This window comes from Camelina sativa, chromosome 4, assembly GCF_030686135.1.
Source record: "Camelina sativa cultivar CO46 ecotype springtype chromosome 4, ASM3068613v1".
Classification (NCBI taxonomy): Eukaryota; Viridiplantae; Streptophyta; class Magnoliopsida; order Brassicales; family Brassicaceae; genus Camelina; species Camelina sativa.
Window position 1 is genome coordinate 22,050,849 of NC_141883.1, and position 26,337 is coordinate 22,077,185.

At 40.4% G+C, this 26,337-nt stretch overlaps 9 protein-coding genes and 1 pseudogene across 18 annotated transcripts; 8 read left to right on the top strand and 2 right to left on the bottom strand.

The window, feature by feature from the left end:
• Positions 1-645: 645 nt before the first annotated feature.
• On the top strand, positions 646-4,563 carry LOC104784013 (glutamate receptor 3.6-like; annotated as a pseudogene). Its single transcript, XR_015597002.1, has 7 exons — positions 646-775; positions 1,065-1,344; positions 1,593-2,908; positions 3,007-3,284; positions 3,379-3,410; positions 3,508-3,914; positions 4,049-4,563. The product of XR_015597002.1 is annotated as a glutamate receptor 3.6-like (transcript).
• Positions 4,564-4,714: 151 nt separating this feature from the next.
• On the top strand, positions 4,715-11,650 carry LOC104780984 (glutamate receptor 3.6). 8 transcript variants are annotated; one of them, XR_015596996.1, is made up of 10 exons: positions 4,715-4,908; positions 5,194-5,375; positions 5,496-5,775; positions 5,995-7,310; positions 7,409-7,686; positions 7,782-7,813; positions 7,887-8,293; positions 8,432-8,900; positions 9,052-9,876; positions 10,007-11,650. XR_015596996.1 is itself a non-coding variant. In XM_010505539.3 (9 exons), exons 3-8 carry the CDS (start codon positions 5,517-5,519, stop codon positions 8,849-8,851), a joined length of 2,712 nt encoding a protein of 903 aa, XP_010503841.2. In that variant the 5' UTR covers positions 4,715-4,908; positions 5,194-5,375; positions 5,496-5,516; the 3' UTR covers positions 8,852-8,900; positions 9,078-9,876. The 8 variants fall into 8 exon arrangements, 2 of the variants coding, with proteins under 2 accessions (XP_010503841.2, XP_010503844.2); XR_015596997.1 differs by having other exon boundaries at positions 7,887-8,243; XM_010505539.3 differs by lacking the exon at positions 10,007-11,650 and having other exon boundaries at positions 9,078-9,876.
• LOC104780983 (monosaccharide-sensing protein 3-like) lies at positions 9,124-12,093 on the bottom strand. Its single transcript, XM_087510520.1, has 5 exons — positions 11,701-12,093; positions 11,040-11,606; positions 10,033-10,964; positions 9,767-9,954; positions 9,124-9,681 (listed from the first exon to the last, which is right to left on the bottom strand). The coding sequence occupies exons 1-5, from the start codon at positions 11,777-11,779 to the stop codon at positions 9,225-9,227; spliced, it is 2,223 nt and encodes a 740-aa protein (XP_087366646.1). The 5' UTR covers positions 11,780-12,093; the 3' UTR covers positions 9,124-9,224.
• Positions 12,094-12,298: 205 nt separating this feature from the next.
• LOC104780985 (uncharacterized) lies at positions 12,299-13,129 on the top strand. Its single transcript, XM_010505543.3, has 2 exons — positions 12,299-12,439; positions 12,568-13,129. The coding sequence occupies exon 2, from the start codon at positions 12,570-12,572 to the stop codon at positions 12,921-12,923; it is 354 nt and encodes a 117-aa protein (XP_010503845.1). The 5' UTR covers positions 12,299-12,439; positions 12,568-12,569; the 3' UTR covers positions 12,924-13,129.
• A 125-nt stretch (positions 13,130-13,254) lies between these two features.
• Positions 13,255-14,317, top strand: LOC104780987 (uncharacterized). Its single transcript, XM_010505544.3, has 3 exons — positions 13,255-13,784; positions 13,885-14,001; positions 14,095-14,317. Exons 1-3 carry the CDS (start codon positions 13,398-13,400, stop codon positions 14,170-14,172), a joined length of 582 nt encoding a protein of 193 aa, XP_010503846.1. The 5' UTR covers positions 13,255-13,397; the 3' UTR covers positions 14,173-14,317.
• A 579-nt stretch (positions 14,318-14,896) lies between these two features.
• LOC147946086 (uncharacterized) lies at positions 14,897-17,262 on the top strand. The gene is made up of 7 exons (XM_087510523.1): positions 14,897-15,407; positions 15,526-15,625; positions 15,977-16,033; positions 16,175-16,280; positions 16,543-16,625; positions 16,705-16,766; positions 16,838-17,262. Exons 1-7 carry the CDS (start codon positions 15,268-15,270, stop codon positions 16,923-16,925), a joined length of 636 nt encoding a protein of 211 aa, XP_087366649.1. The 5' UTR covers positions 14,897-15,267; the 3' UTR covers positions 16,926-17,262.
• Positions 17,088-18,564, top strand: LOC147946087 (uncharacterized). The gene is made up of 3 exons (XM_087510524.1): positions 17,088-18,031; positions 18,132-18,248; positions 18,342-18,564. The coding sequence occupies exons 1-3, from the start codon at positions 17,645-17,647 to the stop codon at positions 18,417-18,419; spliced, it is 582 nt and encodes a 193-aa protein (XP_087366650.1). The 5' UTR covers positions 17,088-17,644; the 3' UTR covers positions 18,420-18,564.
• A 497-nt stretch (positions 18,565-19,061) lies between these two features.
• On the top strand, positions 19,062-21,222 carry LOC104780989 (diacylglycerol O-acyltransferase 2). The gene is made up of 9 exons (XM_010505546.3): positions 19,062-19,503; positions 19,604-19,678; positions 19,758-19,843; positions 19,935-20,041; positions 20,124-20,279; positions 20,429-20,515; positions 20,655-20,752; positions 20,846-20,933; positions 21,085-21,222. The coding sequence occupies exons 1-9, from the start codon at positions 19,355-19,357 to the stop codon at positions 21,184-21,186; spliced, it is 948 nt and encodes a 315-aa protein (XP_010503848.1). The 5' UTR covers positions 19,062-19,354; the 3' UTR covers positions 21,187-21,222.
• A 142-nt stretch (positions 21,223-21,364) lies between these two features.
• On the bottom strand, positions 21,365-23,338 carry LOC104780988 (F-box/FBD/LRR-repeat protein At3g51530-like). Its single transcript, XM_010505545.3, has 4 exons — positions 23,166-23,338; positions 22,191-23,067; positions 21,970-22,104; positions 21,365-21,863 (listed from the first exon to the last, which is right to left on the bottom strand). Exons 1-4 carry the CDS (start codon positions 23,174-23,176, stop codon positions 21,531-21,533), a joined length of 1,356 nt encoding a protein of 451 aa, XP_010503847.3. The 5' UTR covers positions 23,177-23,338; the 3' UTR covers positions 21,365-21,530.
• Positions 23,339-24,026: 688 nt separating this feature from the next.
• Positions 24,027-26,303, top strand: LOC104780991 (uncharacterized). Of its 2 annotated transcripts, none has more exons than XM_010505550.3 (5): positions 24,027-24,310; positions 24,640-24,718; positions 24,820-24,931; positions 25,032-25,700; positions 25,808-26,303. In XM_010505550.3, exons 1-5 carry the CDS (start codon positions 24,208-24,210, stop codon positions 26,147-26,149), a joined length of 1,305 nt encoding a protein of 434 aa, XP_010503852.1. In that variant the 5' UTR covers positions 24,027-24,207; the 3' UTR covers positions 26,150-26,303. The 2 variants fall into 2 exon arrangements, with proteins under 2 accessions (XP_010503852.1, XP_087366652.1); XM_087510526.1 differs by having other exon boundaries at positions 24,088-24,310; positions 24,616-24,718.
• The last annotated feature ends 34 nt before the right edge of the window (positions 26,304-26,337 follow it).

Genomic DNA, 26,337 nt, shown 5'->3' on the forward strand with positions numbered 1-26,337 from the left:
TCAGCGTTCTTATGACCACTCCATTCAGGACCTGGACCATCATGGAACGTAAGTGAGACTGCTCTGTGATTGCTGGATGGTTATTATGGGTGACTGCTCCTTTTTATATGTTTCGTTCATCGATAGTTAAATCAGTCTTTTTATATGATTGCTGATTTATATTCCTGCTTGGATGGTTCCGCTATTTACTTTAGTTTCTAGTACTACAGCATGTAAGCATCCTCATGTTCATATCCGGTTTACTGACTGATTGTTTTATGTTTTGTTTCATATTGAAAGCACTACAGTTCATGGAGTCTGAGACAGTGGCCATAATTGGCCCTCAAAATTCACCCGTGTAGTAGCTCACGTGGCAGAGAGATTCCCTGGAGGCTTGTCTGAGGAGCTGAGATTCGCCATTATGTCATCTGCAACCTCCAAAGTGTTAATCATCGGAGAAACTTCCGGTGCCATTTCCAAATTCCGACCAAAAGCTCTTTTATATGTAAAAAATACCTTTCTTCCTTCTTCCCCCTTATTTTACTCACCAAGTAGCTCTCTGGCTGCCACACGTGCTTCACATTCCACTAAAGTTAAATAGTAAAATTATTTGTTTATTCGTTTCCCGTTCTTTCCGTTTCCTTCCCCTAACATAGAGTAGTGTAAACACAAGCTTGTGTAAACACATAGAATAATGAAGGTTGTGTCTGGTTTTATTCTTTAGCAGACCCATTTCTTAACGTCGGCATCGGTGGAGTTTTGATCAGCCTTTATATCAATTTCCAGAACTCTAATGGTACACCTTCATCTCTGTCTCTCTTTCCATTGCTTCTCCAATTTGTTTTGTTTCTTTCTAATAAACAGAGGATTATGAAAGTTTGATGTTGTACAATTACTCGCTCTACCAATTCCTAACGCTTAATGAAAAAGTGACAGGTCTAGCATATCTCGTTCTCTCAACATTGCATCACTGCTTTCAGTTCTGATCATGTTTGCTTTGTATTAGTGGTTATTTATGTGTAATAGTGGTCATATAAGTGACTCCATAACTTGACCTTCATCTCTTTTTTTACTTTGTGAAACAGGAAGCTGCTGAATTTGAGAAGATGAAGCGGTTTCTGTTTATGCTCATCATCTGCCGTGCAGTTCCTTTACAAGGACTCACCACAAGTGTCTCTGCGAGACCCCAAGTTCTGAACATCGGCTCGGTTTTCACATTCAATTCTCACATCGGTAGAGTCGTCAAAGTTGCTATGGATGCTGCTGTTGAAGACATAAATGCTAGCCCTAGCGTTCTTAACAATACTTTACTCAAGATCATCATGCATGACACAAAATTCAATGGATTCATGAGCTTCTTAGAACGTAAGTGAGACTACTCTGGGATTGTTGGATGATGATTTTGTGTTTGTCTGTTAAAAGTTTTATCATTTCCTTTCTTTACTTTGGTCATGGATAATCAAAACCGTCTCTTCTAATCGTATTTAACTTTGATTTCATCCGTCTCTTCTTTCTTGGATGGTTCTGCTGTCTAGTTAAGTTTCTAATACTACTCATGTCTAAATTCTGGTATTCGGTTTCCTGACTGATTGGTCTATGTTTCACATTAAAAGCTCTACGGTTCATGGAGTCCGAGACAGTGGCCATAATTGTCCCTCAGAGATCAACAACCGCCCGTGTAGTAGCTCACATTGCAACAGAACTAAACGTTCCTATACTATCCTTCACTGCCACAGACCCTGCTATGTCTCCTCTGCAGTTCCCTTTCTTCATCAGAACTTCACAGAATGATGTCTTCCAGATGGCCGCCATTGCAGACATTGCTCACTTCTATGGCTGGAGAGAGGTGATAGCCATATACGGGGATGATGATTATGGCCAAAACGGGGTAGCTGCTTTGGGCGAGAAATTGGCGGAGAAGCGCTGCAGAATCTCATACAGAGCAGCTTTGCCCCCCAAACCTACCAAAGAGAACATCACTGACTTGCTGTTTAAGGTAGTGTTGAGTGAGTCACGGGTCATTGTCGTTCACGCTTCTTTCATCTGGGGCCTAGAGTTGTTCGATGTGGCTCAGAATCTTGGTATGATGGGCACTGGTTACGTGTGGATTGCTACCAACTGGCTCTCTACAATCATCGACACAGACTCTCCTCTGCCATTGGACACAATAAATAACATTCAAGGGGTCATTGCAATGCGCCTGCACACTCCCAACTCTATCATGAAGAAGAACTTCGTTCAAAGGTGGCATAATTTAACTCATCTTGGACTGAACACTTATGGACTGTATGCTTATGATACTGTATGGCTGCTTGCTCACGCCATTGATGATTTCTACCAAAAAGGTGGAATCGTTTCCTTTTCGAAGAATCCTACTACATCTGAGCTCGGGGGTGGAAAATTGCACCTTGATGCTCTAAAAGTCTTTGATAGAGGACAAATATTTCTTGAGAGCATCTTACAAGTTGATAGAATTGGCTTAACCGGTAGGATGAAGTTTACTAGAGACAGGAACCTTGTAAATCCAGCATTTGATGTGCTTAATGTCATTGGCACTGGTTACAGGACCATTGGTTACTGGTATAATAATATAGGCTTGTCTGTGACGCTGGCTGACGAGCTAGACAACACATCTTTTTCAGGACTGAAGCTTCATAGTGTTGTCTGGCCGGGACAGACAACAAAAGTTCCCCGTGGATGGGTGTTCCCGAACAATGGAAGGCGTTTGAGGATTGGAGTTCCAAAACGTTACAAGTTCGAAGAGGTTGTCTCAGTCAAAACCAACGGGATGATCTCTGGCTTCTGTGTTGATGTCTTCATTGCTGCTCTCAACTTATTACCTTATGCAGTCCCGTTTGAGCTTGTAACTTTTGAAAGTGGTCATGACAATCCAAATAACTCTGAGCTAGTGCGCTTGATATCAGCTGGGGTGAGCACATAAGCACTCTTTTAAAACTTGTTTTGATGATCGCTCTGTTTGATGGGTTTTTAATTACATATTTTGTGGCTCAAACATCTTTTTCACAGGTCTATGATGCAGGTGTTGGTGATATCACCATTATAACAGAGAGAACCAAAATGGCAGATTTTACTCAGCCGTATGTGGAGTCGGGGTTAGTGGTGGTGGCTCCTGTTTGGAAGTTGGGTTCCAGTGCTATGGCGTTCTTGAGGCCGTTCACACCTCAGATGTGGCTTATTGCAGCTGCGTCTTTCCCCATAGTCGGTGCTGTCATTTGGTGTCTGGAGCACAAACAGAATGACCAGTTTCGAGGCCCTCCTCGTAGACAAGTCATGACTAGTTTCTGGTGAATAGAATAAGCTTGAACTGGACGTACTCAATTCCAAACACTATACAATTGTTTCACGTTTTTTTCTCTGAAATATTTTGCTGTCTTGCAGGTTCAGCTTTTCAACTCTTTTCTTTTCGCATAGTAAGTGTGCTCCTTCATGCCCCCTTCTTTTTTTCGCTGTTGCTTTCCATTTTAAAAACTGGCAAGGTGTCCAATGTTCTCTGCTGACTTTTTGCAGGAGAAACTACCACCACCAACCTTGGAAGAATAGTTTTGATACTATGGCTATTCTTGGTTCTCATAATCAACTCAAGTTATACTGCAAGCCTCACGTCAATCCTCACAGTCCATCAGCTGTCTTCGCCAATCAAAGGCATAGAAACTTTGCAAACAAACCATGATCCTATTGGGTATCCAAAAGGCTCCTTTGTCAGAGATTATCTGATTAACGAACTCAGTATCCATGAATCAAGACTTGTCCCTCTCGTGTCTCCAGAGGAATATGATAATGCCTTAAGAAGTGGTCCAGGAAAAGGTGGTGTTGCTGCTATTGTCGATGAACGTGCTTACATAGAGCTTTTCCTCTCAAACATATGTGAATTCGGCATAGTTGGTCGAGAGTTCACACAGCACGGATGGGGATTTGTGAGTATCTTTCTGAGTACTGAATTTAAACAACTCTCAATTGGTCTGAGGACAAACAGTAGCCTGTAGAATATATATATATATATAATTTGATAACGTGATAGTGATGATGATACATATTTGTCACTGTTCAGGCATTTCCGCGTAACTCTCCTTTGGCTGTAGACGTCTCTGTGGCGATTCTGCAGCTATCAGAAAATGGAGATATGCAGAGAATTAGAGACAAATGGTTGCTGAGGAAAGCTTGCTCTCTGCAAGGCGCAGAGATAAAAGTACATAGGCTGGAGCTTAGTAGCTTTTGGGGATTGTTTGTGATGTGTGGAGGGACAGGCGTTCTTGCTGTTGCAGTGTATACAGTGTTGATGATACGTCAACGTCCTGAAGAGAGGGGTTGACCGCTAGAAGAAGCATCCACTCCTTTCTCTCCTTTGTGAGAAAGAAAGAAAAAGACGCCAAGGCTATGTCATCTAGGGAGAGGCAGCCTGAAGATATCTCTGTCAGTGGTCCGAATGGGAGCAACTAACGTGTTTCCAGCTCTAGTACGTAACTATATAATAACCTCTTTGTTGCTAAAACTTGAGATCAAAATTCAAAACTGTTGTAAATAATAATCATGTCGATTAGTGAATGATCATGATGTGTTCGATTATCTCTACTCTCTAGCAATCTTCTTTACCTTTAATTGTAAAAGTTTGAAACACTACTAACTAAAAATCTGAAATCTACCAATTCAAATTATCAACTAAAGAGCTACAGGTCTTGAATGAATTAACTGAGTGTTGTGTGTGATTGGACATAAAGGTTAAATCTTTTATTAGTTTCGTAATATCTTCCTAGTAACACAGTGCAGTACTGTACAGAAAAGCTTGAGCGAAAGATGAAGGTCGTATCTGGGTTTTATTCTCAAGCAACCCCAAATTCTTTTTGGCGTCGTCGGCATCTGAACACAGTGGAGTCTTGATCAGACTTTGAATCATTTCTCACAACCCTAATGGTACACTTTCATCTCTGTCTCTGTTTCCATTGCTTCTCCTACTTTTTTTTGTGTCTTTCTAATTAGCAGAGGATAATAAGATTTGATTTTTGTGAATCTTTGGTCTCTATCTTACTAAAATTAGCCATTAAACAATTGAAAAAAACTCGCTTTTTTAGGGTTTAGAAAGCAAAAGGTGTTGACTTGAGAAGTTTGTTTATGTTGTGCACTAAATCTAATTCGCAACAGCTGAGATTTTTTTTTTTCATGTATCTAACATTTGAGTGGTATGTTTGGTATTTGAAGGAGCTTCTCACTTTGATGAGGAAGTAATCATATGATATTGAGAGTGGGTTGGGCAAAGATGAAGGATATAAGTAAGTGAGAGTTGAATCTGTTGAACACCATTACATAAAGTGGATCTCCACTATAATGAGCACTCAATTACTTGCTCCACCATTCCCTCACGCATAATGAGAGAGTGACAGGTCAAACATATCTCTCCTCTCAACATTCCATTTCTGATTATATTTTGCTTCGTAATGGTGGTTAATTTCAGTGAATCCATGTCTTGACCTTCATCTCTCTTTTGTCACTTTGTGAAACAGGAAGCTACGGAAATTGAGAAGATGAAGTGGGTTTTGCTTATGCTCGTCGTCTGCTATGCAGTTCCTTTACATGGTCTCACCAAAATTGTCTCTGCTAGACCCAAAGCTGTGAACATTGGTGCGGTTTTCACATTCAATTCTCTCATTGGTAAAGTTATCAAAGTTGCTACGGATGCTGCTGTTGAGGACGTAAATGCTAGTCCCAGCATTCTTAACACCACTACACTTCGGATCATCATGCATGACACAAAATTCAATGGATTCATGAGCATCATGGAACGTAAGTGTGGTTGTTGAATCATTATTTTGTGCTTTTCTGTAGAAAGTTTAATGCAAAAGGTCTCTTCTCTTCTAGTCTTCCTTACCTTTGAATCAACTTTTTATGCTCGCTGATTCATTTTTATGTCTTCCGCTGTCTACTTTAGTTTCTAACACTACAATATGTAAGTATCCTCATGTCCGCTATATAACTGATTGGTTTTATGCATCATATTAACAGCTCTACATTTCATGGAGTCTGAGACAGTGGCCATAATTGGCCCTCAGAGATCAACAACCGCCCGTGTAGTAGCTCATGTTGCAACAGAACTAAAAGTTCCTATACTATCCTTCTCTGCAACAGACCCTACTATGTCTCCTCTACAGTTCCCTTTCTTCATCAGAACCGCACATAATGATCTTTTCCAGATGGCCGCCATAGCAGACATTGTTCAATTCTATGGTTGGAGAGAGGTGGTAGCAATATATGGCGATGATGATTATGGCCGAAATGGGGTAGCTTCCTTGGGAGACAGGTTAGCGGAGAAGCGCTGCAGAATATCATACAAAGCAGCTTTGCCCCCAAGACCTACCAGAGAAAACATCACCGACTTGCTGATTAAGGTAGCTTTGAGTGAGTCAAGGATCATTGTCATTCACGCTTCTTTCATCTGGGGCCTAGAATTGTTCAATGTGGCTCAGAATCTTGGTATGATGAGCACTGGTTATGTGTGGATTGCTACCAACTGGCTTTCTACAATCATAGACACAGACTCTCCTCTGCCACTGGACACCATAAATAACATTCAAGGGGTCATTGCGCTACGCCCGCACACTCCCAACTCTATCATGAAGCAGAATTTTGTTCAAAGGTGGCGTAACTTAACTCATGTTGGACTGAGCACTTATGGACTGTATGCTTATGACACTGTCTGGCTGCTTGCTCAAGCCATTGAAGATTTCTTCCAAAAAGGTGGAAACGTTTCCTTTTCGAAGAATCCGATTCTATCTGAGCTTGTGGGTGGAAACTTGCACCTTGATGCTCTAAAAGTCTTTGATGGAGGAAAGATGTTTCTTGAGAGCATCTTACAGGTTGATAGAATTGGCTTAACCGGTAGGATGAAGTTTAATAGAGACCGGAACCTTGTAAACCCAGAATTTGATGTGCTTAATGTCATTGGCACTGGTTACAGGACAATAGGTTACTGGTCTAATCATTTAGGCTTGTCTGTGGTGCCGGCTGACGAGCGGCAGAGCACATCTTTTTCAGGACAGAAGCTTCATAGTGTTGTTTGGCCAGGACAGACAACAAAAGTTCCCCGTGGATGGGTGTTCTCGAACAATGGTAGGCATTTGAGGATTGGAGTTCCAAATCGTTACAGGTCCGAAGAGGTTGTCTCAGTTAAAAGCAACGGGATGATCACTGGCTTCTGTGTTGATGTCTTCACTGCTGCTCTCAATTTATTACCTTATGCAGTCCCGTTTGAGCTTGTAGCTTTTGGGAATGGACATGACAATCCAAGTAACTCTGAGCTTGTCCGCTTGATAACGACTGGGGTGAGTGCAAAATCACTTTTGTAGAACCTGTTCTGTTGCTGGCTCTGTTGGTAGTTGTATTTTTACATGTTTTGTGGATCAAAATATTTTTTACACAGGTCTACGATGCAGGTGTTGGTGATATTACCATCATAACAGAGCGAACCAAAATGGCAGATTTTACTCAGCCGTATGTGGAGTCAGGGCTAGTGGTCGTGGCTCCTGTTCGGAAGTTGGGTTCCAGTGCTATGGCGTTCTTGAGGCCGTTCACACCCCAGATGTGGCTTATTACAGCTGCGTCTTTCCTCATAGTCGGTGCTGTTATTTGGTGTCTGGAGCACAAACACAATGACGAGTTTCGAGGCCCTCCTTGTAGACAATTTATCACAACTTTCTGGTGAAAGCAGAACAAGCTCCAACTGGATGAACTCTATTCCAAACACTCTACAATCTTATCAGTTCTTTTCTCTGAAATATTTTGCTGTTTTGCAGGTTCAGCTTTTCAACTCTCTTCTTCTCGCATAGTAAGTGTTTAATTGTTTTCCATTTTTAAAACTTGCAAGAAGGTGTCCAATGTTATTTGCTGAATTTGTATAGGAGAGACTACCACCAGCAGTCTGGGAAGAATAGTGCTGATAATATGGCTATTCGTGGTTCTCATAATTAACTCTAGTTATACCGCGAGCCTCACATCAATCCTCACAGTTCATCAGCTGTCTTCGCCAATCAAAGGCATAGAAACTTTGCAAGCAAACCATGATCCTATTGGGTATCCAAAAGGCTCCTTTGTCAGAGACTATCTGGTCCACGAACTCAATATACATGAGTCAAGACTTGTCCCTCTTAGCTCTCCAGAGGAATATGATAAAGCCTTGAGAGATGGCCCAGGAAAAGGTGGTGTTGCTGCTGTTGTTGATGAACGTGCTTACATAGAGCTTTTCCTTTCAAACAGATGTGAGTTTGGCATAGTTGGTAAAGAGTTCACAAAAAACGGATGGGGATTTGTGAGTATCGTTTTGAGTTTGTTATCACTGCATATACTTGTTTAATGGCAAAGAGTAGCCTGCAATATATTTCTGAATTTGATAAAGTTATAGTGATGAACTGATGATGATATGTATTTTGTCTTTCCTACTGTTCAGGCATTTCCGCGTAACTCGCCTTTGGCGGTGGATGTGTCCGCGGCAATTCTGCAGCTATCAGAAAATGGAGATATGCAGAGAATTCGGGACAAATGGTTGCTGAGGAAAGCATGCTCTCTGCAAGGCGCAGAGATAGAAGTGGATAGGCTGGAGCTTAAGAGCTTTTGGGGATTGTTTGTGGTGTGTGGAGTGGCATGCATACTTGCTCTTGCAGTGTACACAGTGTTGATGATACGTCAGTTCGGACAACAATATCCTGAAGAAGCAGAGGGTTCTATCAGGAGAAGAATCTCACCATCCGCACGTATCCACTCCTTTCTCTCCTTTGTTAAAGAGAAAGAAGAAGATGCCAGGGGTCGGTCCTCAAGGGGAAGGCAGCTTGAAGATATCTCTGTTAATGGTTCAAGTCGCTGCAACTAAAGTGTTTCCAGCTAATTAAATGCAACCGAGAGATCTTATAATGGCTCTAGTATGTACTAATCTCTCTTTTTGTTGCTACACATGAGATCGAACTCTGTTTGTTTTTAATGTCATGGTGACTTTGAGTAATATATCTAAATCTAACAATGTACAAAAACTAACACTTCTAAATGTTTTCTTCTCATTTCATGGTTACAAAGGTAAAAAAAAAACTCGCAATTTGCAGGTAAAGCACCAAGAATTTAGCAAAACTTATACAGCCTGAGGAAGCATTTATGGAAGCCCAAGCTAATGAATGGTATGGATCTGTTCTTATTAATGTGTTCATCAAATACAGCAAGAACATTGGAAAAAGGTAACATAGAAAATAAAGTCATCCATCAGAGAGAAATGAAGCTGCAGCGTCTTGCTGTTTAGCACCGACAGAGAAGAACTCAGAGATAACTTCAAGGGGCATACCCTTGGTCTCCGGTACCTTGAGGTACACAAAAACCCAAGAGACAGCACAGACAACTGCATAAATGCCAAAGACTCCCGCGAGACCAAGGGATTTAAGCATGACGGGGAGAGTGTAAGTGACGATTATGTCACAGATCCAGAAAGTGAGGGCACATATGATGATGCAGAGACCGCGCACAGAGGTAGGGAAGATCTCTGAGCATAGGATGTTTGGGATTGCTCCAAAACCCATCACAAAACAGCTTAGGTACACTGTAACGCTGGCTGTAGATATCAATGCATTTGTTGTACCTCCAAGCTTCACCAAGCTTCCTATCACCAGTGTTACCAGTGACAGTATTAGAACAGGGATAGTGGAAAGCAGCAGAGACCTGCAATCATGCTTTGGTATTGTTACTTTTTAAAAATTATACCATTCGGCTGAAAAAATGAGAAGGAAAAGCAGAGAGAACTCGCCTTCTGCCAGCTACATCCATTAACCTCATGGAAACAAGAATGCAGGGAAGCATCAAGAGTGTGGTCAATGCGCTAATGAGGAGCGATGCAGACTCTGCACCTAAGCCAAGGTTTGTCAAAAGACTTGACACACCTGTTTCTTTTAATATTTGAGGTGTGTAATACATCACTCCATTTATTCCTGCAAACTGCAAACATGCTTCGTTTCCTTATTTGTTTTGCGTTTTTAATTTTTTACAGACAAAAAGGTATTCAAAAAACATTACATGTTGCAGTATCTGAAGCCCAACTCCAACTATCAAAGCTCTCTTAACCCCTGGCTCCATCAGCTCCCTCCAGCCTGGACCATCCTTAACCTTCTGTGGCAACATTGCAGTCTCTCCTATACCTCCAGGCATCATCGAAGCTTGGCTCACAAGTGCAGCAGCCTGAACGTATCCATTCTCCTGATCAGGAACATCAGCTTCTGGTTGGAAGGAGAGAAGCGATCCACGTCGTGAAAAAGGAATGTTGTTGTTGTTGTTGTTCTTGTTGTTTGCAGTTTCCTCGTGTATATACATTCTCTGTAGCCCTCCATTGACTCTTTGACCATCTGCACCAACCTTGTCATTATACTTCCACGCCAATTGCCATCCACCGCCTATGCTTGTAGCTGTTGCTGTCTCACCCACGTTTGCCATAAACAAGCTGCTCTGTCGCCTCTGCATGGTCCCAATGGTCCGCTGGTTGCACTCATCCGGCTCAGTAGTTGGCGAAGAAAGCAGAGGACTATTCAAGTTTTCATCTTGGTCAGAGCTATCATCATTGTTTCTCTCTGGATCCCACTGGCACTCCTGCCTTCCCGTCAATCCAAGTATACTTCCCATATTGGGGAAGACCATGCTGCGCGTTGACGAGTTCATGTTCTCAGAAGGGATTTTTTCATGAACGCTACCAAAGAGAGTGACAAGGGGGTCCATGAGGGATCCACCACGCTGTAACATGCTGCCGTGTTGGGACGCCAATGCGAGAGAACTTTGTCCTTTCACTGGTTTAGCCATCCATGACTGTCCATCCTCTGGACCGTATAGTTTTATCTGATCTTTCCTCGGCCGTTCATGTCCACTCTCGCATTCCTGGTTGTCCGGTCCAATAACATATTCTTCTATCGACGTGTCTTTTCCCACACCAAGCCCTTCAACCAGCAGAGCAAGCTCGCCTAGAATCATACCCCGAATTAGTCTACGTTCAAAGTCGATAATCTAGAGGGTCTTTAGTGTTCATCAAGACAAACCTGAAACATCTTCTCTGCCACGGAGTCTCTGCAAAACCTGTCTAGCTTTATTCATTCGTCCTTTGCTGACGAGCCACCTTGGAGATTCAGGTAAGAAGAAAGCCGCAAGTACAAAGTAGGCAATGGACGGAATTGACAAAACCCCGAGCATGAGCCTCCAACTCGGAGATGCTTCAAGGGACATCCCAAACACAAGACAATACGACAAAAACATCCCACCAGATCCACAGAATTGTGGGAAAGTGTTGAGTAATCCTCTGATCTCAGAAGGTGCGGTCTCAGAGATGTAGATTGGGACAAGAGTGACAGCTAGACCGATCCCAAAGCCATCAAGCAGCCTTGCGAAAAGGAGGACATAGACATTGGGAGACCAAAACATAACGATGCTACTGAGAAAATAGAGAAGAGAAGAGAGTATAAGCATGGAACGCCTTCCTACTTTGTCAGAGACAGGACCAGAGAAAGTTGTGATCAAAGTGGCTCCAATGAGAGACATTGCAACGATCAGTCCTTCTATCTTTGGTTCTTTCTCCAAATGAAATTCTTTCTTTATGTAAATTACAGCTCCTGCCACCAAAATAGAAACAACATCACACACGCTTTCGATCGTATAGTTCCATGTTAAAAACAAAAAATTGGAGAAAGAAAGAAAGAGAGAGACCTGCAATGGTGGCATTGTCCCAGCCCTGCAACATATTCCCTATTGCAGCGGCTAAAGCAACAAGAACTACACTCCTCATCTTCTTTTTTTAGAGTGATTTTACTTCCTAGTGTTGATAGAACATCATGCGTCTCCTCCTGATCCGTACAGAACACTTTAGTGTCCTAGATTCATTTCTTTTCACGAACCTTGTTTAGTCTGATGGTTAATAAAACGAGTTGTTAGATGATGGGTTTGTGTGTTTGTTTCTTTTGAAACAGAGGAAAAAAAAAACAAGTATTAGAGTGATTTAACAAATGCAATGCAGCATTTTGAGAAGTGGTAAAAGAGTGCTTGGTCAAGAAGAGAGATCAAAGGAGAATGTGACACTTCTATTTTGACCGCTTCTTCTGTGTGTTTACAGTTTAATCACTTGATTTACACCCCTACGTTAATCGTGAACTTTCAGTCTAACCTCCTGTGCTTAAAACCTCTAATTGCAGAATCGGGCCGAGTAATGCGCAAGGCCCAATTAACTATTGACTCATCATTAAAATCGGACCGGATATTAAACCGGTCTTCTTACTATTTGGTTTTAACGGGTTTGTACGGTTAGAAGTCGATGCCGGTTCAATAATAACATAAAACCCAAACCGACTCATCGTCTTCTTCATCCCGCAACTTCCATTAATCTACTTTCCCAATTCTCTCTCTCTCTTCGTCGGAGAAGGGTCCTGTGGAAACCCTAGAAAAAACGCAGGTAAGTTCTACTATACAAATTCAAAGTGAGATCTCGATTTATATACTCTATTCTCTTCTTTTGATCGGAGATCATCGTATTATATGGTTTCGTTAATGCTGTTTCGGGTTTGATGATCTTGTGTGCAGAGATGGAAAATTCGAAGGTTCCACCGTTTCTTGAACCAAAGAGGAAGAAGATGCCTACTCTAAAACAACCCGTGACCCAATTGCCACCACGAAGCGTGAAAAGAGCTTTCACGAAGAACAAATCTGACCAGGTTTATGCAATTTCGAATCAACTAGAGATGTCTCCTAATTCAGATTCATCTCCAGGAAACGAGTACAGAGCACTGAGACGCAAGTATTTGATGCTGGAGGAAGATAGTTTCGCATTGGAGAGAGAATTAAAGGAAGCTGAGGATGAGGTTAAAGCACTTGAAGATGAGAAACTTGAGCTCTTGGACAAACTCGTTGTTATGGAAGGTTTAGTTGATGCTCCTTAGATTCAAAATCCTAGCACTTTTCTTTTCTTGTTATTGGCCTATTCCTTATGTACAAGCCCCCGCCTTTATATAGTAAGTACTAAGTAGTAACATTGTTTCTGATTATATAAGTTGTTGTGTTTGGAGGTTGGTATTGATATCTCTGAACCTCACTTTGCTGTGCCTTTCAAGGTGATCAATACTAATACAATGGTGTTTGAACTAAAGACATAAACTTTTATACTACTCTTGAGTCAAGAATCCATTTTGATTCTTCTCCCAGAGTTAGTTTAAATTTTGGTGACCAAAATCCTCCTGACTCTAGTGCTAAATTAACCCCAAACCGTGACCAAAATGTTGTTTGCACCACGTGTCCTTCATCCACGTAAGGATGATAGATTAGATATTTATATTCAAGAACTGTAACGTGTGGCTGAAAAATACGCATCACCGCTTCAGACTCTCTGTTTTAGAACAAAGTCAAGTGCTTTGTTCATGTCGTTGGACTCCTTAAGGGCATACATGGCCGCGTCTCTAACATCTCTTCCGACCACTTTGGGTCTGAACCATGGTGATGAGTGTTGCAACCGTTCACCTACCAAATCACCATTTCCACGCCATCAAAATCTGGCCGCGAAGAGGAGCGTAATTGGTCACTCGTTGCATTGCGAACTTAGTAGTTCAGTGAGGAGATTGGTCGTGACGGCGGCGACGAAAGGATCTAGAAAATCTAAAGAAAATGAACCGTCTTGGGCGAATCCTGACTCGGATGAGCCACCTCCTTGGGCTAGAAATGAAGGTAGTTCTTCTACGTCCCAAGAGAGCTTTGAGGTTCCCTTCTATGTTTATCTGCTAGCCTCCGCGATTACTGCCATTGCTGCTGTATGCTTCTTCTCTTCTTTTTTTTCACTGCCATTTTGTCTTTTAATTGCCGATTCAATGTCAAAGATGTTATCTTTATGCATCTTTTTGGCCACTGTAGATTGGTTCTGTTTTCGAGTACTCAAGCAAGAATCCTGTTTTTGGGGTCTTGGATTCTGACAGCATCTTTTATACTCCTGTGCTTGGATTCTTTGCTCTTACTGGAATCCCCACTTCTGTGAGTTCCTTGTCTCTCTCCTTTCTTGTGTCCAAAATTTGATCCTTGTGTTGTTTCGTCAGCTGAAATAGAGTTGGTTTTTTTGCGTGTCAGGTATATCTGTGGTTTAAATCCGTTGAAGCTGCTAATAAGGAAGCTCAAGAACAAGATAAAAGAGATGGCTTTCTTTAAGAGAGACCTTTGTGTGTGATCATTCTGCAACTCATACTGTGATTGTTGTCCTCCAAATACTTTGAATATATAATTCTTCATTTTCAATGGAGCTCGCTTCTGTACACTATTTATTGCCTCTTAAATTATTATTTTCTCAACAAAATGTCATGTTCCAATGAGTAAATGCTGCAGCTAAGTAGAGTAAACTAATGTGGAAGTTGCCTGCAATCTAATTGCTCATCTCAATTATCCCATGTAAATGGATGCATCTTGGTTTAGACCACATGGGATATGGATCAACAGGCAATCAAAGAGTTGTATATGCGATCACTGATCACCCTGCCATTTAAATGTGTGGAGCTGATGGTAGTGTCACTTCTGTTTGCCTTAGTTTGACCCTCCTTGACAATGAGTTGCTAGAGAGATCCAACTTTTTATGGAAAAGATGTTGCTTACTTTCATTGGAGTCACAATATCAGTAGAATCCTTGGCGCTTGAAGAAATTATCAGGTGAAAAAGAGGGGTTGTGTGCTTTGTTTGAGCAAAGGCTCTTTCCGGGAATGATTACACACAATCTCATGTGTTACCAGTTGAACCATCATAAGGCAAAGCACTAGGCTCAACTAAAATTATCTATTGGTATGCAAAAACTGTTAGAGCATACTTACCAAATAAATGCCATTTGGCCCAAAATAATTACTAAGAAGTACTTATGATGAGCTATAATGCAGTCTTAAACTTTGAAAACTCCAACTAGGCAAATTATTACGGATCAATCGAGAAAGGATGAATCTTCTCGGGCTCTTTAAAGACGTGTTGTTTTAAATAGCTAGGTGGTTATAAAATTGGTTATTTGGGCTCCCCCAACTGAGAAGATTAGATAGATCTGATTAGAATCTTCGATTTCTTCTTTGAAGCGGACAAACCAAAGAATCCGCCGGAACTGGGGAGATATGGGTGGTTCCAGAGAGTTCCGAGCTGACAAATCTTCAGACCAATTCCACTCCACCATCGCCATGGCTATCTGGCTTGGCGCCATTCACTTCAACATCGTTCTTGTTCTCTTTTCTCTCATTTTCCTCCCTCCTTATCTCTCTCTCATTTTACTTGGGGATGAGTATGATCAATGCTGCTACTTCTCCTGGAAGTTCTTCGAATCCTCTTGATTTAGTTTCTGGTCCCAAGCATGATACTTCCATGGTTAGCGAATGGTCAACTGAAGAACAATACAAATTGGAGGATGGCCTTGAGAAGTGAGCCTTTTTTTTTTTTTTTTTTTTTTGGCTTTTTATGTCCTGTGAGGGAAGCTGAGATATTATTTTGTTGTTGAATTTTTGTTATGACCTGAAGGGTTGATTCTGTTTATTGCAGGTACAAGGATAAGCCAAATATCATGAAGTATATTAAGATTGCTAGTACTTTGCCTGACAAAAGCGTTCGAGATGTGGCTTTGCGTTGTAGATGGATGACAGTAAGCATCTCTCTGTTCACATATCTGCCATTTTTAATTTTTTTGTAGCTCTGTTGTGACCATTTTGCTGCAGTCATGTAGTTCTAAGCTTATACCATGCTATATGTGTGTATCAAAGAAAAATGACACCCAGGGAACAGTTTCTATATGTTCCATTTCGTACATATAATAGAGCATACATAGATTCTTCCTAAACTTAAACTACACTAGACAGAATGAAATGGTTTTCCGTAGGATGGAAGTTTTCGTTGTCGTTTCAGTTGTATTACTTGAGTTCTTGGGATGAGAATATGGGAGATAACAGTCTTTGAAGTTGGAGTTTTGATATACTGAATGTTTTTTTTTGCACAGAGAAAGAGAAGAAAATCAGAAGAATTAAATTGTGGAAGAAGAACAAGTTCTAGCAAGGTATGTTGTTGATTCTTGCCATTTGCTCAATTTTGATGAGTGAGACTTTTGAACAACAATTGAAAGCGACTTTGATTATCTTTTGATAAATTGAGGTTTTTAGTCCTAAGGTGCTTTCTAAAAAGATTTATATATCTTCAGGACAAGCAGGTGGAATCGTCTTCTAAGTCGAGCATACCCTCTGTTTTGCCCCATAACATGGCTTCGTACCCTTTCTCAATGCCCTCTACAACAATTACATGTGAAGGTTAACTTCTATCTTTTATCTGAGAGATTTCCATCCGAATTTGCCTATTCCAGGTCTTTTTTTATGACATACATCTAGTAAAGGAGTATAATGCCTGCTGTATGTTTATATCGTGACACTCTATTGAAGTCCTCTCTCTGATCCTCTTACCTTGTAAAGATGATTCCTTTAAGCTCTCTTGCATATGGATTTTGGTTGAAGTGGCAGTAAACTTTAGTCTTGCCTATTTTTCCTTACTGATTCTTTCATTTTTCTGTCTCAGATTTAAGTGGTTATGCAATAAATCTCTTAGACCAGAATGTACGAGCTTTTAGTCAAATTAGAGCTAATCTCTCCTCGTATCAGGTAAGTTCTAGATTACCTTGTTTAAAGGAGTGGAAATGTGTTGTCGCTAAAACCGCTCTGTCCTGATAATTGCAAACAGGTAGAGGATAACCTAGGTCTCTTTCGTCAGGCAAGGAACAACCTTATGACCATCCAAAATGAGTAAGTTGATACTTTTTAACATTTTCTGTAAGTTGGGTGGACCATGGTGTACTGATATCTTGATTTGGCAGCATGGATAAAATGCCTTGCTCGATGCCAGCATTGCCGGTCAAAATCAGTGATGATCTCTCGGTGAGTAATTCAACTTTGATAAGTTAATAGGCTGCTCACTTTTGCATTAACAGTCAAATTGTGTTAATTGTCAAAATGTGCACATCACCCTTTTGCTTGTTTACTTTTGACCTTACTGTAGTTCGACTTCTAACCCCAGCCAGATCTCTGGTCTAAGGGCTCAAAGTATAGAATTATTGTGCTCCTAATTAGCTGAGTGTCTTAAGACCAGTTGTTTTCAATGTCTCTTGGACAAACTCGTTGTTATGGAAGGTTTAGTTGATGCTCCTTAGATTCAAAATCCTAGCACTTTTCTTTTCTTGTTATTGGCCTATTCCTTATGTACAAGCCCCCGCCTTTATATAGTAAGTACTAAGTAGTAACATTGTTTCTGATTATATAAGTTGTTGTGTTTGGAGGTTGGTATTGATATCTCTGAACCTCACTTTGCTGTGCCTTTCAAGGTGATCAATACTAATACAATGGTGTTTGAACTAAAGACATAAACTTTTATACTACTCTTGAGTCAAGAATCCATTTTGATTCTTCTCCCAGAGTTAGTTTAAATTTTGGTGACCAAAATCCTCCTGACTCTAGTGCTAAATTAACCCCAAACCGTGACCAAAATGTTGTTTGCACCACGTGTCCTTCATCCACGTAAGGATGATAGATTAGATATTTATATTCAAGAACTGTAACGTGTGGCTGAAAAATACGCATCACCGCTTCAGACTCTCTGTTTTAGAACAAAGTCAAGTGCTTTGTTCATGTCGTTGGACTCCTTAAGGGCATACATGGCCGCGTCTCTAACATCTCTTCCGACCACTTTGGGTCTGAACCATGGTGATGAGTGTTGCAACCGTTCACCTACCAAATCACCATTTCCACGCCATCAAAATCTGGCCGCGAAGAGGAGCGTAATTGGTCACTCGTTGCATTGCGAACTTAGTAGTTCAGTGAGGAGATTGGTCGTGACGGCGGCGACGAAAGGATCTAGAAAATCTAAAGAAAATGAACCGTCTTGGGCGAATCCTGACTCGGATGAGCCACCTCCTTGGGCTAGAAATGAAGGTAGTTCTTCTACGTCCCAAGAGAGCTTTGAGGTTCCCTTCTATGTTTATCTGCTAGCCTCCGCGATTACTGCCATTGCTGCTGTATGCTTCTTCTCTTCTTTTTTTTCACTGCCATTTTGTCTTTTAATTGCCGATTCAATGTCAAAGATGTTATCTTTATGCATCTTTTTGGCCACTGTAGATTGGTTCTGTTTTCGAGTACTCAAGCAAGAATCCTGTTTTTGGGGTCTTGGATTCTGACAGCATCTTTTATACTCCTGTGCTTGGATTCTTTGCTCTTACTGGAATCCCCACTTCTGTGAGTTCCTTGTCTCTCTCCTTTCTTGTGTCCAAAATTTGATCCTTGTGTTGTTTCGTCAGCTGAAATAGAGTTGGTTTTTTTGCGTGTCAGGTATATCTGTGGTTTAAATCCGTTGAAGCTGCTAATAAGGAAGCTCAAGAACAAGATAAAAGAGATGGCTTTCTTTAAGAGAGACCTTTGTGTGTGATCATTCTGCAACTCATACTGTGATTGTTGTCCTCCAAATACTTTGAATATATAATTCTTCATTTTCAATGGAGCTCGCTTCTGTACACTATTTATTGCCTCTTAAATTATTATTTTCTCAACAAAATGTCATGTTCCAATGAGTAAATGCTGCAGCTAAGTAGAGTAAACTAATGTGGAAGTTGCCTGCAATCTAATTGCTCATCTCAATTATCCCATGTAAATGGATGCATCTTGGTTTAGACCACATGGGATATGGATCAACAGGCAATCAAAGAGTTGTATATGCGATCACTGATCACCCTGCCATTTAAATGTGTGGAGCTGATGGTAGTGTCACTTCTGTTTGCCTTAGTTTGACCCTCCTTGACAATGAGTTGCTAGAGAGATCCAACTTTTTATGGAAAAGATGTTGCTTACTTTCATTGGAGTCACAATATCAGTAGAATCCTTGGCGCTTGAAGAAATTATCAGGTGAAAAAGAGGGGTTGTGTGCTTTGTTTGAGCAAAGGCTCTTTCCGGGAATGATTACACACAATCTCATGTGTTACCAGTTGAACCATCATAAGGCAAAGCACTAGGCTCAACTAAAATTATCTATTGGTATGCAAAAACTGTTAGAGCATACTTACCAAATAAATGCCATTTGGCCCAAAATAATTACTAAGAAGTACTTATGATGAGCTATAATGCAGTCTTAAACTTTGAAAACTCCAACTAGGCAAATTATTACGGATCAATCGAGAAAGGATGAATCTTCTCGGGCTCTTTAAAGACGTGTTGTTTTAAATAGCTAGGTGGTTATAAAATTGGTTATTTGGGCTCCCCCAACTGAGAAGATTAGATAGATCTGATTAGAATCTTCGATTTCTTCTTTGAAGCGGACAAACCAAAGAATCCGCCGGAACTGGGGAGATATGGGTGGTTCCAGAGAGTTCCGAGCTGACAAATCTTCAGACCAATTCCACTCCACCATCGCCATGGCTATCTGGCTTGGCGCCATTCACTTCAACATCGTTCTTGTTCTCTTTTCTCTCATTTTCCTCCCTCCTTATCTCTCTCTCCTGTATATACCCCTCTCTCTCTCTCTATCTCTATCTCCATCTCTCTCTCTCTCTGCTTTTACAGGTCTCAAATTAAACTCTTTTGAAATCCTCTGTTTTCAGGGTCTTGAGCTTGCTCTCTCTGTTTATCTTCATCCCAATCGATCACTGTAGCAAATACGGTCGTAAGCTCGCTAGGTTCTATTCCTTTTATCTGATGATTCAATCTCCGATCGTTCTTGTTGTTATCGAAGTCATCATCTTTTGGTTTGACCAGGTACATATGCAAGCACGCATGTAATTATTTCCCCGTCTCTCTGTACGTTGAGGATTACGAAGCTTTCCAACCTAATCGTGCCTATGGTTTGTCACTATCTCCTTCTTACTCCATAAAGTATCAAACTTTAAAGATGGGTTTGTGATATCGTTGACTTGTTATAAACCTGTGATGCAGTCTTTGGTTATGAACCACATTCAGTGTTACCGATTGGAGTTGTTGCGCTTTGTGATCTCACAGGGTTTATGCCTCTTACTAAGATCAAAGTTCTTGCTAGTTCTGCTGTGAGTTATGCTGCTTAAGTCTCTTTGTGTATTCTTAAAGCTTTGTACCTAAAACTCAATTGTTTTTCAAATTTGATTTTAGATCTTCTACACTCCCTTTCTAAGGCACATATGGACATGGTTAGGGCTCACCCCTGCTTCTAGAAAGAATTTTACTTCCCTTTTGGATTCTGGCTACAGTTGTGTTCTTGTACCTGGTGGTGTGCAGGAGACTTTTCATATGCAACATGATGTTGAGGTAACTTTATTCTAGCTCACTTAGTAGCATTCACTTTTGCTTTGCTGATCTCTGATATATATAATAGAGTTTATAAACCGTAGAGGAAAGGGTGTGTTTCCTGAAACATTCTGTTGATTTGCTTATTGAGCTGTATCTCAACATTACAGAACGTCTTCCTTTCATCGAGAAGAGGATTTGTGCGCATAGCCATGGAACAGGGGACACCTATAGTTCCAGTTTTCTGCTTTGGTCAGGTAGGGAAAAAGAGTTTTTCACAAGGTGCTTTGCTCTATGTAGTTATCTATCTTCATGCACCTGAAACTCTCAAACTAATTAGTTGAACGTTTCTAGTACTTAACATTTTTGTGTTTCATGTATTTGTTACTTCCACAGTCACACGTGTACAAATGGTGGAAGCCTGATTGGGATCTCTATCTTAAACTATCTAGAGCAATCAGGTTTACTCCGATCTGCTTTGGGGGAGTTTTTGGGTAAGCGTAAGCCTTTTTGTGTTAGTTCCTTTTACGTATATCTTTCCTATAAAGATCTTGAAAGAAGTTAACAATTCCCATTCTGTTTTGTAGATCCCCATTACCTTATCGACAGCCTATGCATGTGATAGTTGGTAAACCGATAGAAGTTACAAAAACTCTACAGCCAACTGATGAAGAGGTTAGTCACCTTCTTGTATATTGTTTTGAAGCTTCTTCTTAGAGTGATGGAATCAAGATGTAATTGTCGACTCTGGTTCTAGCCTGTTACTGCGTAGAATGCACTTGTAAGTTTAGCATTCATCAACTTATGGTATTATTGTGCATCTCAGATTGCTAAGTTTCATGGCCAGTATGTGGAAGCGCTTAGGGATCTGTTTGAGAGTCACAAGGCCCGAGTAGGCTATCCTGATCTTCAATTGAACATTCTTTGAACAAAATCTCCAATGGAAACTACTTGTGTATTCTCCTTTATTATTTGTTACCTTGGAGCCGGATTTGGATTTAATATACACATGTATGTCTTTAACGTAGACTGTTGTAGTATTGGAATACATCTCTTGCTATATAGCTTGTAAACCAAACAGTGTTTTTTGTAGAACGACTCTTCTCGGTTTTAATCAAATTGACATTTAACCCAAAAAATAGTACTTATGTTTTTCCTCGACTTCTGAGTTCTGACAAAATAAAACTAAGATGTTTATAAATCCCTCTAAACAAATTAAAATCAAAATGTAGTAAAGCTCTAGTGATGAGAATGAGTCTAATACATAAAAGATCATTCGAATTCAAACACAAGGTGGCATGAACCGGAAGCCCTGACCACACCATCTAATTCGTTGCGCATCCTTCGTCTTCTTGCCAACTTACAGAGCCTTTTCGATTCAATGGGATCCGTGGAGAAAGTTGCCTTCTTCAGCTGTGTTGCATTACTTAGAATGTAAGTAGCCACTTCTTTCTCTTCTTCTCTTCCCCAATTGCAGTTTCTCCACACCAATGTCTCGAGAAGGGACAGCAAACATTCAGGGACATACTTTGGTTGATTCCATTTCCCTTGGTCCGTATATTGTTTGTCAAATTCTACATTATGCTGACGAGTACTGGTACAATGCTACCAAAAAGGGAGATACAATGTGCATCATTATTAGTGACTTCAAAATTTACCCAAACAAGAGACCATCAACAATAGCTAGCTAACTGATAATAAAATGTCTTACATCAATGAGCTTGAGGACTCGTAGTTTAGGAGAGCTATCAAGCATGAGCGTAAGTAGATTCCACCACTCCAATTTATTTGTACACATCTCTAGATATACCAGCTGATAGTACATAACTTCAGTAGGACATGCAATCTACTCATGAGACAATTGTTAGTATCTACAGAAACAAACAGATAAACATCAACAGCGACAAGAAGGAGAAAAACCCGCAAAGTTACCTTCAAAGGTGACAAGTCCAAGGAAAGGCGTTTGACTGACTTGACAGATCCCAAAATCTCCTCATTGACTATGTCAGAAACGTTTCTAATACTGGCTTCAACTAGCTCGGATGCATTATCAATCAGGAAATACTCATAACCTTTTGAATTTTCAATTTCCAAGTATCTCAAACAAGGAGCCTTTATCACATATCCCCTATTCTTTTCCGCACTATCGGAATCGTAAAGTGATAGTTTCTTCAAAGATGGTGCATCAATGGTGAAACGCATTACGGAATCATTACAATCACCTCGATGGACGACCAAATGTTCAAGATTAGGGCAGCTAGAGAAAAGGTTACGAACAGATTCATCGCCTTCGTAGACCACATATCGAAGGTGAAGAGTTCTAAGGGACTTCATAGAAACCGGAGAAGGAACATCAAGAATAACGTAATTCATGAGTTTCAACGTCTCAAGTGTATCAAAGCAAAACAAGCTACTTGGAAGTCTGACACTCTGGCCATGGTGGTGAAAGGAAAGATCGAGTACGAACTCACGGACATGGCGTGAAAATGCAATCGTAGCCCATACTCCGATATAAACATTATCAATCTGATCTCCGACTTTGAGATGCAAACTCTCTAGAATCGGAGCTTCATGTGAAAGCAAAGACTTTGAAACATTTTCAGCAAATTTGTATATGTTTCTATTTCCATATGATACAAACTCGAGCCTTGGTACCAACTTCCAAAGAGAACGCCATCGTTTAGACAGAACACTTGTGGCTATCACAGTTTTTGTTGGAAGCGAAGAGAGTATCTTGAGAAGTAATGCATCAGGCAACTCATTGATCCCGTCCTGACTCACAAAACCTAGCCTTTTCGAACTTTCACCACTATCAAAGAAGAGAAGATTTAAGAGTTAGGGTTTGGAGCTTACATTACTAAAAGAAGAGTTCATGAAGGATGGATGAAGCAGAGTAAAGAAACAAACCCTTGTTCCATCACTCGCTTTGCCTTCCCAAGTTCGTTCCCAGTGCTATCGTATTACAAACAATCCAAACGCGAACGCAATCCTAACAGTTAAAAAACTTATAAGGCTAGCTCTCTTGGAATCAGAATAACACTGAATCTGTGAGACAAAACGACGACGATGAGATAGAGAGCAAGGGGAACGATGACGACTAATTGAGAAAAATAGGGTTTTTTTTTTTAATTAAAACCGGTTTGGTTCTGGAGGAATTATAAACCGAACCGAATTCAATAGAATCAGTCAACCACGGTTACTTTCGGGTTTGGTTATCAAATCCAATTCAATCAGCTCTACAAAAAAAATGATACCGATCCGGTTAAATCAGTAGTGATTAGAATTTAAGAAACAGACCCTGTTCCCGTTCTAATTATACATGTCAAAAGATCACTGGAACACAAGGTGGCATAATTGTGAAGCTCTAAGTCTAACCACACCATTCATCTCATTCTCAAAACCTCTCTTTGGATTCAATCCTTTCAATGAGACCAACGAGCAGAGCCAGGGCCATTTGTTGTGAAATATTTTGGCAAGGACCGAATCAAAGCAAACCGAATAAAATAAATAGAGATAAATGTAACAGTTAGATAACTAACTTATTTCCGTGCATCATATCGTGACACGTCTAGTTTACACGTCATAAGACGATCAGCTTTAGTTGAGTTTTCTTTGTTCACATTATTGGGTTTCAAGATTACCCAAAAAAAAAAAAACATGTTAAAGTAAATTACAAGAAAACGACATGAAAACTAAAACCACACGGAATGAAAAATGCCTCTTGAAGCTGACTCCCTTTATAAACTAAAACATAACTACCCCCCCCCCCCCCCCACCCAACCTACCGTATCCCACCACTTTCTTATTACATCTCTTTCACTCTTGTCAACTCTTTTTTTAATTATTCAAAAACCAATATTTTGAAACATTCTCTATCTCTCTCTCTTTTTGTTTGTATCTGAATTCTGTTTTCTTTCCTCTGTTCTTCGCCGTGTGTTTTAAACCGTCGATGAGCGATCGGAGTCTGAAAAAGTCTCTCACCGGAAAAAGCAATCACCCGGCCGACGAGAATTTGGATCTCTTCTCAGTCAACCGTGAGGCCTCTTTGGATGGTATGATCATCTATCATTACTCCATTGACTTGTCTTTTGCTTTTCTACAACAACATGCACACATCGAAATCGTTCTTCCTTGTTGTATTTTGATTGCTGTCACGCTTTAGCATTCCAAGGGAAACAATTATTTGTAATCTGTTCATTCGCTTTTCCACAATTTACTAGATTTATGTGAATTTAGGTACTAAGATGGAGGATGATATATGTTTAAATCGATGATGCACCAATAACACTCAACAAAAGACCTTCTATTTCAATCAATTACTATGGTTTTCATATTAATGCGGTGTAGCGTGTTTGAGTGTTTCTATATATGTGGCATGCAGTTTTGCTTAAACTAGGAAAAGAACAAGCTAAACTTGGTAAGCCTGAAGCTCATGATGTGAAGAAACATGGAAACGATTCGTAAGTTACTTTTGTGTAATAATCCCTCATTTGAATTTCATACACAGTAATATTTCCTTAAATAGACAATGTAAATAAGTTGTAATATTTGTTGCTTTCAGGCTTTATAACATTTTTGAAGTGCCATTGGGTACTCTCTCTAGATTGGTTCTAGAAGCTAGAAACACAACTTTGAAGGTTCAGTCCATTTCTACTACAAAGGCTGGCTTAAGGGTAATGATATATGCTACAAATCAGCGAGTTAGCTATTACATGTTTATCATATATTTTAAAGAAGTTCATATAAGATGTTTAACTAATCTCATTCGCGTAGGGCGAGAGTGACCCATCTTCAAGACCAACTAGAAGCGGTTCAACTATTCGTCCCTCCAACATTCCAACTCTCAGATCCTCTTCGGCCCCCAAGAAGACGACAACAACAACTTCAGCTTCAGCTTCGGTTTCTTCTCCAAAGAGAACTGTCTCTCGATCTTTAACTCCGGTATCACGCAAAACACCTTCACCTTCTTTAATTCCTTCAACAACTACTTCAACCACTCCTTCCTTTAAAAAAGCTGGAGACGCTCAAAGATCAAGATCGTTGACTCCAAGGTCAAAGCCTGATATTGCAGCAAATTCAGGTCCAGCTTCAAGTAAGACCAATGTGCGTTCTGCTTCTGTGTCATCACGTGGATGTGTACGTCGTGATGGATGCACCTCAACAACACCTCAGACACCGCCAAGACAAAAAGAAACAGTCACTCTAGCGTTTGGCAGACCAGTGGGGAATGTTAGTTCGCCAAAACGGAACACTTCCCCGGATGTTACAAGAACAAGGCCTAAAGGACGCTCTGCTTCTCCTTCTCAGATTCCGACTTTTTCAGGCGTCACGCACACAACAGCAACTCCCAAGTCCGTAAAGCCATCCGCAACTGTTGCGGATTCAACTAGGTCAGGAAGGAGATTGTCCAGAGCTTCGGTTCAAATGGCTATCAATCACTTGGTAACGTGCTCTTGTCATTGTCATTTAAAACGTCTATCATGGTCAATAGTATAGTAACGTTTTGTATGAGGTTTCTTTTGACGATAATAGTGTCACTTCAAATGCAGGACGTGACACGAAATGGTAAAGTTGGAAAAAATGCGTATTCAAGCACAATGTTGTACCCACACAGCATCAGATCTTCTTCTGCGGGTTTAAGAAAGCAGTGTGGTAGTAGTACTGAAGGAAGCTGCAGCAGCAGCAACCATGAAGAGGAAGATGGAAGAAGCTTCACGAAAGAAGGAATTAACACAGAGAATAAGAACGACAGTGCTCGTTACGATGCACTCTTGAATGTTAAAGATGTGAAGGATACAAACTGGCTACTCAACATTGATGATGAATCTCATCATTCTCTCATCTTCGATAATGCTTTCGACTCTCCTCCTGACCTCTTCTCTCCTCTTTGACTCTTTTTTTCCTTGTTTGTTTGTATTCCTTGTTTGTTATACTAGTTTTATTTTCAAAACAAGAGAGCTGCTTGGAAAAATAATCTTGTTTCACTCTTTTTAACATTTTTTATGCAATCAAGAGAAGAAAAAAAATAAAGGAGATATTCTAGTCGTTTGTTTCTTTCAAAGTGTTGCTTGTATTATTG